Raw genomic sequence first — 14,443 nt, forward strand, 5'->3', positions numbered from 1 at the left:
CCTAGAGGGGAGAAATATGCCCTACGAAGCACTATTATGATTTTTTAAATCTGTGGATGAATAAGTAGTCATCCACAATCTCAGGATTCAGTCTAGCTCTCCTGTCTTCCACAGTCCCTCCTGCAATAGAAGATGTCTTCTTAGAAGATATGCTGGTAGTGGGCTTTACAGGATCCCCCATGCAAAGTTTGCTACTCGTGGCCAGCATGTTTGCTTGTTTCTCCAAAAAAATCCAAATATCGTCTGCATCACTCAAACATAAACAACAGTCCAGTTCATTAACAGGCAAAGTAGAAAATGACACGGGGACAAAGTTGGTCCCCATCCCCATGGGCTCTGACCCACGGTTACTGCAGGTCCCTATCCCTCTCTCTAGATGGAGGGTAAAGCAAAGCACACACAAAAATAGCAGAAAGTTGAGACAAAAAAATTAGTCTTCCTGGTTCCCTACATAAATGTGTCTTCAACCCCTTTTCGAAAAATTCACTCTTCCTCCCCCCACCCCCGCGGTTCATCTACATTGATGAAAACAAACTCTCAGGGAAGATCACACTTGCCCCCTTCCTCTGCTCCACAGTTCCACTTCCAATTTGTCTACAAATCAAGCTCTGCCAAATCCTAAAAGTACATATCCAAGAGTACCACCACACTAGCCCAACCCTCGGAAAGGGGACAGATAATACTGCAGAGGCACAGAAAGAGTCTGCTATCCAGACAAAACCATATTTTTTAAACTACCGAACACCCAGTTCTCAAAGTGTCGATCAACCTTTTCCTGTCGGGGGCCACATTTTATACGTCTATTTAGAGGAAAGACCAGTGTGTGTTTTCTAGCAAAAAAGGTGCCGGTACTCAAATGCCAGGCTACTCTTCAGGGGTGGGGTGATCACTGAGGGACTCACCCCACAATAGCCAGCCCCCCCCTGCAACCAGTCACAGAATCTATGACAAGGCAGAATTGGTGTGTAGAGCCTGAGCTCTTTCATTAAAACTTGGGATCCATGGGTCAATTTTTGCAGACAATGGAAAAGGTGCCGGTACTCAGTACCCCCAAGTACCCCCTCAAAAAAAGCCCTGGGAAAGACTGAATTAAAAAGAACAGTGTTGGATATACAAATTGAATTCAGTGGAAGTGCAAGGGTTAAACAAAGAAACAGAATGGATCATGTTGGTATGACCGAGAACCAGGATTGGTAGTTGCTTTAGATCACATGTCCCTTGGTTATTTTTTTTAAAGAGCATAAAAAAAAAAAACACCGCAGTCATTTTCATACACACAACAAGACGTTAAGTCAGCATTAAAAGATTTAAGGTACGTGGACACTGGAGGGAGTAAAACTTTGATGTAGTTCTGAAAAAAGTTTGGATAAAATTAAACAAATGGATATTCTGTTCTAAGGACTGCAGTATAAACACAGTCTCGCATGTCAGGCTGTCCTCTCTCTCCCCCTCCCTCCAAGCAGGCTTCATATGACTCGGACAGAAGACTGGTATAAGAATATCCCTTTTAACTTTTATATCATAGCCCTTACCCGAGTTTCTCCATTGGTGGTCTGCCAGATTTTCATTGTTCCGTCGGTGCTTGTAGACACTCCAAGCCCTCCCCCACTGGAAATATCCAAACATGTGATCTGGTTTTAGTTTAAAAGAAAAAAAAAAAAAAAAAAAAAAGAAGGTAACACTTAAGGAACAAAGTTTGAGATATGTGAATAGTCTGCTTGTAAGACACAGTGTGCTGTATACCCTTCGCTCCCTTTGATACAGGAACTCTAAACCTTAAGATCTCAATCAATTTTTACATTATTATGGATACTGCTCCTCCTTTGGAAGCCAATATGTAGTACAAGAGCTGGAAACAGCTCCAGAGGGTTTATAAAACCAAACACAGAGCTGGTACAAAAGGGAAAGTGTTTCATATGTATTCATAGGACTGGTGTACAGGTCTGTATATATGAGTGGGCATTAGGATATATATATATACAGGATTATTATACTAATGAATTCAAATAACAAGCCCAGCTCCTATGAATATTTCTTTTTTGAATTTAAGATTGTTTTTATTCAACATTTTAATAAAGAAAATCATACAATACACTTAACTGCAGCCACAAGGCTACCAACTCTCCAAAATTCCTCAAACTCATCTGTAATGCATAATCAACATTGTATTTTTTCCCCCTACCCAACCCTTCCACCCCCCTCCTACCTCTCCTCCTCCCGTTCATGGCTGCCCCCCCCCCCCCCCGCAGTGTACCAATAGCAGTGTTCCATATTCTTTCTAAGTTTGTCCATTCTTGCGCATCATGTCTGTATCTGCCAGCTCTTCGATCTGTCAATTTCTCAAGATCCGTTATGACCCGGAGTCTTAATTTCCAGTCTAAGATAGTGGGCCCTACTCGTTGCTTCCAATGGGCCGCAATTTCCAACTTAGCTGCTGCCAGACAAAATCTCTTAATCCGCCTCTGCCATTTCTGGCCTCTTTTATTTCCCCATCCCAGCAGGCACCACCTCGGTTCTGTCGGAAACTGTGTGTCCAAAGTTCGTGTCAGTTGTGCAACAACCCCCGCCCAGAAAGTCTGGATGAGAGAGAAGGTCCACCACACGTGCAGAAAAGTGCCGGTCTCTTCTTCGCATCTCCAGCACCGGTCAGATGCTGTCGGGTACATACCCTATGAATATTTCTTATCGACAAACACTTTGACTTACAATTATAGACTTACTATTGGATCCATCAGATACGCCTGCTTCAACCACTAGGCTAATTTCTTTTTAGCCTGGCATAAATAAGGGTGAGCACCTTAGGTGGATTGATGACGATTACGTGCTCACCCTTATTTATGCCAGGCTAAAAAGAAATTAGCCTAGTGGTTGAAGCATGCGTATCTGATGGATCCAATAGTAAGTCTATAATTGTAACTCAAAGTGTTTGTCGATAAATATTCGTAGGAGCTGGGTTTGTTATTTTTGTGGAACATTTTGCCTTCTCCTTTACAAATACATTTTGGTGCCTGGTCTATTAAGAATGAATTCAACTAGTCATACTCCAATCTGGAAATCACCCTGCTCAAAAGGATTCTGGGTAAAGGATGCTTCAGCACGCTCTAGTCCGAGAAGATACCCTTTGCGGGACTTTGCTTCATTCTGCCCCATCTTTCCACCTCAAAGCGAATTTAAGTTCTACTGTGTGAGTGTTTGTTCAAAGGTGAGGATCCTAGACTTCAGGTATCTACCTAACTTTGTTAAAATGGGAGACTCTCTCAAGGCGTCGTTAGCTGGATGGGAAAACCTTGGAGAAGCAGAGGGAAAAATTGAAAGGAGATATTGTAAAGGGCAACAAATCTTTTTTGTTGGAAAGCAAATAAAGAGATAAGAGAGCCTGTTATGGATTTCTAAAGCAGTAGCAGAAAGGTAAGCGACAGAAGCCCAAGTCATTAGAACAAGATGGCAGACATGACTATGTGGCCTACATTACTTACACTTTTTTCATGAATTCTTGAAAACGTTGTGTATGGAGCCAAAAACTTAGAAGTAACATTTTCCTCAGGGCACGAAATAAGAATGCTTTTCTGTGGGGGGAAAACAAACAAAACAGAAATATTAAACCTTTTCAATCTACTTAAACTCAGGAAGCGTACCGTATCACTACATCTCTCACTTTGAGTACCTCGATAGCAAAGAGAGTTGCACATTTTTGTAATAAAATAACGTTTTGTTGTTAACTGGACAAATGCAGAATTCAGGTAAAAGGATAATATTTCTTATTTAATGTTTCAGCCACCTTCAACAGTTTATTATCATGGGCTACTTATCCATGCTATGATGGGTATGGGCGCCATAGTGTTGGCTTGGTTTCATTCTTATTTAGAGCGTGTGCAAAGGATCAAAGCTTGGGTGATGAACTGTCAGACTGCTATATTCTGCCATAGGAATCTTCACTTTTTTCCCCATCATTTTTAATATATATCTGAAATCCCGACAGACTAACCCCTGTTTACAAGGCTGCGCTAGCAGCTGCTGTGTGGCATTGCCAACATAGCCCATTCAAAGTGAATGGGCTGTGTCAGCAATACTCAACCGCCAGCCGCTAGTGTGGCTTTGTAAACAGGAGCTTTAATGCCTCTGAATGAACTGTGTTGGCAGTACCACACCGCCAGCATGGCTTTGTAAAAAGGGGTCTTAATGCCTCAGTATTTATGCAGATATGATGACGACCTTTTCTTTTTCGTGTCATTCCTGCCCCCAGTGGTAGAAGCCTCAAACTGAATTCAGCACATCTTCATTTAATCATGAGGTATTGTTTTGAATGTTAGGAAGACCGAAGGTTTGATTGCAACTCGCATGTCCTTTTCAGTGTGGCCATCACAGATTTCGCTTGATAATATCTGTATTGGTATTTTATCACAAGTATATTATCTTGGGGTGATAACTGAGCAAGGTTTTGTGTTTCCACAAATCAAATGTGTGAAAGTCAGTCTTTTTTCAGTTTAATTTATGGTCCTACTTAGAACTTTCAAGCCATCCTTCAATCATTTGTATCACTTTGCCTAAGGCATTCATAAAGGCCTTGCAGATTAATCCAAAATATGTCAGCAAGCCTTATAACTGGTGTAACATGTTCCAAGTGTGAACATCCTGTCTGGCTCATTTGCACTGGCTTCTTATTGAGAAGCATATGCACTTTAAACTGTTTAAGGCTTCGTATGGGGAAGCTCCTCAATATCCCAAGATCTTTTTGGTTGGTTATCATCCATCACAAGATTTGTGTCTTAAACCAGTTTGACCGAGGGGACTGTTGACAACTCAAGACTTTGGCATCATACTTGTTCTATTGCTTGTCCTACATTATGGAAGTCTCTTCATTCTAATCTTCGTTCAGAGACTCTAAGTCTCATCTTCAAAGAATGGAAAAAGGATCCGAATGAAGAAAATAAGAAGCAACATAAGCACTGGCAAGCTAGAATCAAAGCACTGGTAAAGAAAGATAACAGAGAATATGAAGAAAAGATTGCCATGGAGACAAAAACTCGTAGTAACAGATTTTTCAGGTATATCAGAAGCAGAAAGCCTGTGAGGAAATCTGTGGAACTGTTAGATCATAAAGGAGCAAAAGGGACAATCAGGGAGAACAAGGCCATAGCGGAGAGAGAGTGAATGAAGTCTTTGCTTTGGTCTTTACAGAAGATGTAAGAGATCTACCTGTACTGGAAATAGTTTTCAAAGGTGATGGAGGAACTGAAAAAAATCTTGAAGAACCTGGAAGACGTACGTACTGAACCAAGTCGAGGTCTGGCTACGTCCCTGGGATGAACCACACCGAATCTAATTAACTGTACTCCTACACTTTTTATTTGTTCACACCGGAGTCTGTAACCTTCTCTCTGGAACTATGTAAGCCACTTTGAGCCTACTAATAGGTGGGAAAAGGTGGGATACAAATGTAACAAAATAAAAATAAATTAAAGAGTGAAATCACCTGGACCGGATGGTATATATCCCAGGGTACTGAAAGAACTCAAACATGAAACTGCTGATCTGCTGTTAGTTATCTGTAACCTGTTAAAGTTGTACATAGTAACTGAAGATTGGAGGAGTGGCCAACATGACAGCGATTTTTAAAAAGGGATCCAGGAAGTTACAGACTTGTAAGCCTGATGTCCGTGCTGGGCAAGATAATGGAAACTATTATAAACATATAAAGAATAAAATTACGGAACACAAATAAACATGATTTAATGGGACAGAGTCAGCATGGGTTCAGCCAAGGAAAGTCTTGCCTCACCAATCTGCTTCATTTCTTTGAAGGTGTAAATAAACGTGGATAAAGGTGAGCCGGTTGATGCAGTGTATCTAAACTTTCAGAAAGCTTTTGACAAAGTTCCTCATGAGAGGCTCCTAAGAAAATTAAAAAGTCATGGGATAGTAGGCAATGTACGTCTGTGAATTGGGAATTGGTTACTGGACAGACAAAAAGAGGGTAGGCTTAAACGGTCATTTTTCTCAAAGGAGGAGGGTGAATAGTGGAGTGCCACAGGGATCCGTACTGGGACCGGTGCTATTCAACATATTTATAAATGATCTGGAAATAGGAATGACAAATTATTAAATTTGCAGGTGACACAAAACTATTCAAAGTTGTCAAAACACATGCGGATTATGAAAAATTACAGGAAGAGCTTAGGAAACTGGAAGACTAGTCATCCAAATTGCACTCAAGAAAAAGATCTAGGTGTCACTATAAACAATACACTGACATCTTCTGCCCAGTGTGTGGCAGCAGCAACCAAAAAAAAAAGCAAACAGGATGCTAGGAATTATTAGGAAAGGGATGGTAAATAAGACCAAAATTGTTATAATGTCTTTGTATTGCTCCATGGTGCGACCTCACCTTGAGTATTGTATTCAATTTTGATCGCTGTATCTGAAAAGAAATATAGCGGAATTAGAAAAGGTTCAAAGACGAGCGACTAAAATGATAAAGGAAAAGGAACTCCTCTCATATGAGGAAAGGCTGAAGAGGTTAAGGCTCATTAGCCTGGAAAAGAGACGGATGAGGGAGGATATGATTGAGGTCTATAAACTCCTGAGTGGAACAGATAGAAGTGAATCAATTTTTCACTCTTTCAAGTACAAAGACCAGGGGACACTCGAGGAAACTACATGGAAACACTTTTAAAACAAACAGGAGGAAATATTTTTTTTCACTCAAAGTACAGTTAAGCTCTATAATTTGCTGCCGGAGGATGTGGTAACATCGATTAGTGTATCTGGGTTTAAAAAAGGTTTGGACAAGTTCCTGGAAGGAATGTCCATAGTCTGTTATTGAGATGGACATGGGGGAAGCCAATGCTTGCCCTGGGATTGGTACTATTTGAGTTTTTGCCAGGTACTTGTGACCTGGATTGGTCACTATTGGAAGCAAGATACTGGACTAGATGGACCATTGTTCTGACCTAATATGGTTAATTTCAGTTTCTTAATATCAAAGATTCTATGGAAGCTAGTCGCGACAGTTGAGAAGTCTTCAAGAAGTGAATCATCTCCAAATAAAACTGAAGGTTTGACGCAGAGTTTAGAAGAGTCCGCGGTTGATTTTACAACTCAGATAACATTTGTTAAGGGAGAGGTTTACAACAAGTTACTACAGATATCGTAAAGGGTAAGGTTCTTTTACATAGAAGAATTGAACAGATTGAGAACTATAATAGAAGATTAAACCTTTGTTTTGTTTTTTACTTTCCAAGTCACCAGGCATCTGCCTGCTGATATATTGAGAAAATATTTCCTCAAAGTTAAAAAAAAGTTTCTTCCAGAAGCTAGTCTCCCTTTAAATAAAGTGTATTATATTCCTTCAGTGAAATTATCAGGGGATGGTACAGAGATTTTGGTTCAAAGAACAAAACAAGGAGATTTTAGAAACATCTTTAAATGAGAATTCTAATATTAAAATTATACATACTTAAGAACACCATTCATTCTAATATTCACAATAATTTCACCACAATATGAACATTCAACTTTCACACTCTCCAACCAATCATGAAACTTCCTTGGGCAATAAATGCGCATGCTCTGGCGTCTTCTTTCAGTTGAGTCCGATCTGCAGCGCTTTCATACAGCCTTGGAGCCTTGAAGTGTTTCCAGCCAACACACAACTGAAAGTAATTTTAAGAGCTGTTTTAAAGGTAAACTTGCCATTTATTAAATTTGTGTAATTTTAGGAGCAGTTTCTTTACTATTCTTTAGCACAATGGTTTCCTGTTTTGTTTATAGTCTTGTCCCCTAACAATGCTACACAGCGAAACATGGCTCCATGTCGGGTCAGAGTGGCAAGTTTGATACATTAAATGAGGAGTCGAATTTTTACTGACTTCACATACTCGCTCGCTGTTTGAAGACTTTTGGAGGGAGAGTTATTAAAATACTAGTAAAAGAAGCCCGTTTCAGAGCAAATGAAACGGGCGCTACCAAGGTTTTCGTCGCCAACACCCCCCCTCCCTCCCTGGCCAACCCCTTCGTTGTTCTGCCATTGCTCCGCCCCCACCGTCATGACGTTTGACGCGAGGGCGGGGCCCGGAGCGATTTTCCCCCCCCGTCTCCCTCCCTGCCAACCCCTTCGTTGTTCTGCCATTGCTCCGCCCTCGAGGGCAGGGCCCGGAGGGATTTTGGTGGCTTCACCAATACGAACCTTCGAACCTTTTTGAAGGAAGTCAGGGCTTGGCTTCACTGACGTCAGTGTCCTCAGAACGTTGAGGGTGAGTTTTATTATAGTAGATTGGGCCTTGGCATTTAAAGTTGGAATCATAAAAGAAACTGAAAAATGTGACCTTCTGGTACTTTAAGATAGACAATAACAGCGATTGATCCAATAAATCAGCACAGCATTACGAAGATCTTCCTCAATCTTTGTGGACTATTGGAGTATGCTGATATTGTGGTGAAATTGTGACTATTAGGTGAATGAATGGTGTTCTTAGACACATATAATTTTTAATATTTGGTTTCATAATAAAAGTGAGTTTGAGGTGTATTTTTAAAGCACTTAACCTATGGAACTTTGTAAGTGTAAGTGCTTTAAAAATAGGCCCCATGTTTCATACATGCGATGGTTATTAATGTTTGATGTATGTATAAATTATAACCATATTGAAGTATATTTTACCCAGATTTATGGTACACGAGAATTCAGAGAGCAACATTAATAGTATCTTTTGTTTTTTTTTATTTTTGTTACATTTGTACCCCGCGCTTTCCCACTCATGGCAGGCACAATGCAGCTTACATATTGTATACAGGTACTTATTTGTACCTGGGGCAATGGAGGGTTAATTGACTTGCCCAGAGTCACGAGGAGCTGCCTGTGTCTGAAGTGGGAATTGAACTCAGTTCCTCAGGACCAAAGTCCACCACTCTAACCACTAGGCCACTCCTCCACTGTTGCTACTATTGGAGTTTCCACTAGCAACATTCCATGTAGAAGTCGGTCCTTGCAGATCAATGTGGCCGCGCAGGCTTCTACATGGAATGTTGCTAGTGGAATAGCAACATTCCATGTAGAATCTCCAATAGGAGCAACATTCCATGTAGAATCTCCAATAGTATCTATTTTATTTTTGTTACATTTGTACCCTGCGCTTTCCCACTCATGGCAGGCTCAATGCGGCTTACATGGGGCAATGGAGGGTTAAGTGACTTGCCCAGAGTCACAAGGAGCTGCCTGTGTCTGAAGTGGGAATCGAACTCAGTTCCTCAGTTCCCCAGGACCAAAGTCCACCACCCTAACCACTAGGCCACTCGTCCACTCTTGTTTTTGAACACGCTATTATGAAACTGTATTTTCGTAACCCTCAAGCCCTTTTCCCAGATGTGAGAAAACAGGTGCAAGAATGTAGGAAAACCTTTTTGGTATTAAAGCATGAGGCAGTAACTTTGGGAGCTTTTTTTTTCTATAAGCCTACCCTTGCAAAAGTTTGATAAAATATCTAGGTGTTAAATATATGTATTTTCAACCAGAGCAGCTCAGGGCCTTTTTGGACTTGAAGACTGGGACCGTTTCGCGTAGTTAGATTTGAGAAGATGATGATGTCAATGGGGGTTATTCATGTTAATGGCCATTTTGATATTGTGTTTTCTTTTGTAGACTTCCTTGTCTTTCAGCTACCCGCCCCACACAAACACTTTTAGTCGTCTAAGGAGGATAGGTTTAGTTTCCTAACTGATTTATGGTATTCCATTTTGCTTTATCAAGTGGCTTTTTGATTCTACGACCACTTTATACAGTTCATCCTTTTCTGACTGCACAGACACGTCACATGCTTTATCATGCTTTTGTAACTTCTCGCAGGGACTATTCCAATATTGTCTATGCAGGCTTACCTCAAACACCCATAAAAATAAGACTTCAAACACTTAACACAGCAGCTCACTTTCTTTACAATGCAAAGCACTGTGATGTCACTCCATTGTTTCAGAAATTGTACTGGTTACCATTTTTGTTGAAAATCCAGTTTAAGGTTTTACTTTTGGCTTTTAAGGCATATAGAGAAGGAATTCCGGATTATCTATCCAACTCACGATCTCCTATGTTCCGAGACGGGTACTGCTGTCATTTAACCATTGTTTGATCCTCCCAACAGTGTCATGGGCTCACTGGGCCTTCACTCGCACCAATGCATTCTTTTTTTCCAGCCCCTTCAACGTGGAATAACTTATCTGGGCAGCTTTGGGCTGAACTTTCATATAAAAATGTTTACATCAGTTTGAAAACCCACCTTTTTTCGATAGCTTTTAATACTTGTTGAGAATGAAGGATAATTGCAGTACTCATTGTACCTTTTCTTTTACTTGCATTCCTATTGCTTGTAGATTTAAGAATGTTTGGATTATCTTAGTAAAATGGGAGTTTTCTTTTTCCTTGTATTTTAATTTTAATTGTACATCGCCTAGTCTTGGCTGCTCCAATTGTGGTGATATACAAAGAATTTCGAATAAATGTAACTTGTAATCTATATATATAAAAGGCACTCCAACGTTCCAATTAAGCCTCAAGCCGGAAACTTGAGGCGCCAGAGATAACCGGTTTGGCCTGCAGTCAGCATAGCTCCGCCCTCGCGTCAAAACGTGATGACGTAGAGGGCGGGGAAGGCACAACGCACGAGTTCCACAGATTCTGTGACAGCAGCGGGGAGTCCCACACATTCAGTGACAGCAGCGGGGAGAGCGCTGCGAACTTTAATCACAAACTCGCAACCAAGTGACTGAGGGATGGAGGGAGGGAGAGGGGGGTGTGGAAATCGGAAGGGAGGGATGGAGGGGGGGTCTGGAACTCGGGAGGGAGGGAAGATGGGGGGGGATTACCTTGCTAGCGCCCGTTTCATTTTTATCCGAAACGGGCATTTCTCACTAGTATATAAATAAAGCAGAAAGAAAGGAAATGATGGCCGGTAAAGCAATTAGTTGTAACTACCCCTCCCTGTGCCTCCTCTAACTCTATGCAGTCTGTATCCATTTCATTCACATTACCAATATACAAAACTGGAGGAGGATTTTCTGTTCTGTTTCTTGTTCTACGTAAGACTTATAAAGAGAGCAGAATCCCTCCTTTATGAATGCAGATTGCATTTACTAGGACACTGTCTATCCTCCATGCTTAGTTCACCAGTTCTACTCTTCACACCTCCCCCGCCCCAAATACCCACAGACAGCTAAATTCAATGGTACCTTTTTATGTTGAAAATATTTTTATTAAGTCACAAAATTGAGCATTATACAAAATACCAACAAAATGCAAAATAGATAAAGGTGACAAGATTTTTTTTAGTTTAATCCCCTCTCTGGTGTCCACAAGAACCAATAAACCCCACCCCTACTATACCCATCACTACGTCCACTCCAATTCCTCTGGTCACAAAACACCTTTCCATAAATCCCCAAAATTTTAAGTCAAGATTTACACCTCCAAGTCATTTAACAAAGCAGACTTTAGATTGTAAGCTCTCTTGAGCAGGGACTGTCCTTCCCCATGTTTAAACTTGTACAGCGCTGCGTAACCCTGGTAGCGCTATAGAAATGCTAAGTAGTAGTAGTAGTATGGTACCTTTTTAACTTCATTTACAACAAAACCTTCTGATGCAGTGACTTCCAAAAGCCCATCTGAGCCCACGCCTTGGCATTTCAGGCTGCCGTAGAGGGTAGGTTTCCCTACAACACAAAATCATTTACAAATGGGACAAAGTAGTTCATGACAATACATAAGTACTTAATATGCAAACTCCTGATCTCATACTTTTTAATATAAATAGTAGTGGAACATAGGATTCAACTGAAAAGGGTAAGAATAGCAGAAGATGCAATGGCAATGATGAAACAACATTTCTCCTCAACTTTGGAACTAATTAGGTTGAAGCTTTGCTTTAAATGTGATACTGGATAAATAATTAAGAGTGTGCAAAGACAATACAATGTGATTGGATCTGAATTTATAAAAAAAATAAACAAACTGTCAGCATCTAGGGTAAAATCAAAATTTATTTTCGAACTTCATGTTTATTTCAAAACAAATATAACTTCTTGCAGAACAAGTAATCATCCACATTCAAGAAAAATGACAATTTTTTTAAACTACTTCAATATTTTCAGGTGAATTGATTAGATTTATTCACAAAAGGGGAAAATGCCAAAGTCAGCCTTGGAATCAATCTTCAAGTGCAGAGATTGCCAGGGCCAGGATATTATGTAACACAGTTTGCAGTCTGTGAAGGGGCACCACATTCATAGGTGGAGGTGACATCCAGGCCAATTTGAAGCTTGCTCACTCAGAAGCGATCATGCCCAGATCCATCTTTACTATATCTGACCTAACAGAATCTATCAGAGTCATGGGTTTGAGCCTCTATGCCTCCGAATCCCATTTTTTTTCTCCCACAGCTGCATAACCCAGGTAACTGCGAAGGAGCCATCATAGGAAGAGTGCAAGAGATGCAAGCGCATAAATGAGAGGGTGCAAAGATTGAAGGTGCTGTAAGCCTAGGGAGTCCATCAATTGATGAAAATGGTGACCAGGATCAACTGCAGCATGACAGCTCAAGTTCAGGTTTGTTATTTCATACACCGCCAATTGAGGAAAAGAAACACATCTAAGTGGTTTACAAAACTTTTTAAAAAATAGGAATAAAACAAACACAGTAAAAAGATATAAGAACAAAACATAAGCGTTGCTATACTGGGACAGACAGAAGGTCCATTAAGCCCAGCATCCTGTTTCCACCAGTGGACAATTCAGGCCACAAGTACCTGGCAAGATCCCAAAGTCAAAGAACACATTACCTGTATTATAAAGAAAGAAAAAGAGTTGAAGATATATGAGGTGGACGTGCCGTTGTGACCAAAGTGATTAAGATGATGGAACACAGTGGAGGAGTGGCCTAGTGGTTAGGGTGGTGGACTTTGGTCCTGGGGAACTGAGGAACTGAGCTCGATTCTCACTTCAGGCACAGGCAGCTCCTTGTGACTCTGGGCAAGTCACTTAACCCTCCATTGCCCCATGTAAGCCACATTGAGCCTGCCATGAGTGGGAAAGCGCGGGGTACAAATGTAAAAAAAAATTAAAAAAAAAACTCCTCTCACACCAGGAAAGGCTAAAGAAGTTAGGGCTCTTCAGCTTAGAAAAGAGGTGACTCAGGGAGGATATAATTTAGTAAACATAGTAACATAGTGTTGGTGTACAAAATCCTGAGTGGTATAGAAAAGTAAAAATTAATCCATTTTTTACTCTTTCAAAAAGTACAAAACTAGGGACCACTCAATGAAGTTACACGGTAATACCTTTAAAACGAATAGGTGCAAATAGTTCTTCACTCAGTCAACTTCTGGAACACATTGCTGGAAGATGTGGTTAGAGTGGTTAGCATATCTGGGTTTAAAAAAACAAAAAGGTTTGGACAAGTTCCTGGAGGAAAAGTCGATCCTCAGGAGCTTAGTCAAGATCGGGAGGCGGGGCTGGTGGTTGGGAGGCGGGGATAGTGCTGGGCAGACTTATACGGTCTGTACCAGAGCCGGTGGTGGGAGGCAGGGATAGTGCTGGGCAGACTTATACGGTCTGTGCCACAGCCGGTGGTGGGAGGCGGGGCTGGTGGTTGGGAGGCAGGGATAGTGCTGTGCAGACTTATACGGTCTGTGCCAGAGCCGGTGGTGGGAGGCGGGGCTGGTGGTTGGGAGGCAGGGATAGTGCTGTGCAGACTTATACGGTCTGTGCCAGAGCCGGTGGTTGGGAGGAGGGGCTGGTGGTTGGGAGGCAGGGATAGTGCTGGGCAGACTTCTACGGTCTGTGCCCTGAAGAGGACAGGTACAAATCAAAGTAGGGTATACACAAAAAGTAGCACATATGAGTTTATCTTGTTGGGCAGACTGGATGGAGCGTGCAGGTCTTTTTCTGCCATCATCTACTATGCTACTATGAGGCATATTTTCAAAGCACTTAGCCTCCCAAAGTTCCATAGAAACCTATGGCACTTAGCCTCCCAAAGTGCTTTGAAAATATGCCTCTATCTGAGACAAACATAAGGGGAAGCCACTGTTTGACCCAGGATGGGTAGCACTGAATCTTGCTGCTGTTTGGGATTCTGCCAGGTAGTAGCCTGCATCAAACCTCTTGCTGCCATCATTGCTCAGACGGTCAGACCCAGCAGGTCTACCTCCCCTTCCATTGCCCCTTACCTGGGATTTTACATGCCACCCAAACTTCTCCTTCCACCTTCCTGCGGCAAAAAAAAAACAACACACAAATTAGCGAGTTAACGCGGCCCAGAACTATAAACCCGCGCGTTAATTTCAGCTAAAACGCAGCGCCCGCACCTCACTGCTGCCTCTCACCTCAACACCTGCGGCCAATCACTCTGTAGCAACAGCCGAGCGGCCATATTGGTAGCTGGCCGGCGCCGGACGTGAC

General features: G+C 41.6%; 1 protein-coding gene across 2 annotated transcripts in view; it reads right to left on the bottom strand.

Moving 5' to 3' along the window:
• Nucleotides 1-14,443, bottom strand: part of LOC115467833 (proteasomal ATPase-associated factor 1-like) — a 42,007-nt gene extending 27,564 nt beyond the window's left edge. Inside the window, exons 1-5 of one of the 2 annotated variants that reach the window (XM_030199323.1) lie at nucleotides 14,368-14,443; nucleotides 14,212-14,252; nucleotides 11,594-11,697; nucleotides 3,477-3,566; nucleotides 1,533-1,631 (exon numbers count right to left, since the gene is read on the bottom strand). In XM_030199323.1, the coding sequence (XP_030055183.1) occupies nucleotides 1,533-1,631; nucleotides 3,477-3,566; nucleotides 11,594-11,697; nucleotides 14,212-14,252; nucleotides 14,368-14,414 (381 nt within the window). In that variant the 5' untranslated portion in view covers nucleotides 14,415-14,443. Of the gene's footprint in view, nucleotides 1-1,532; nucleotides 1,632-3,476; nucleotides 3,567-7,485; nucleotides 7,585-11,593; nucleotides 11,698-14,211; nucleotides 14,253-14,367 lie in introns of those variants that run through there. The other variant, XM_030199324.1, reaches the window with a different exon arrangement.

The sequence above is a fragment of the Microcaecilia unicolor genome, chromosome 4 (genome assembly GCF_901765095.1).
Source record: "Microcaecilia unicolor chromosome 4, aMicUni1.1, whole genome shotgun sequence".
In the NCBI taxonomy this organism is placed as follows: domain Eukaryota; kingdom Metazoa; phylum Chordata; class Amphibia; order Gymnophiona; family Siphonopidae; genus Microcaecilia; species Microcaecilia unicolor.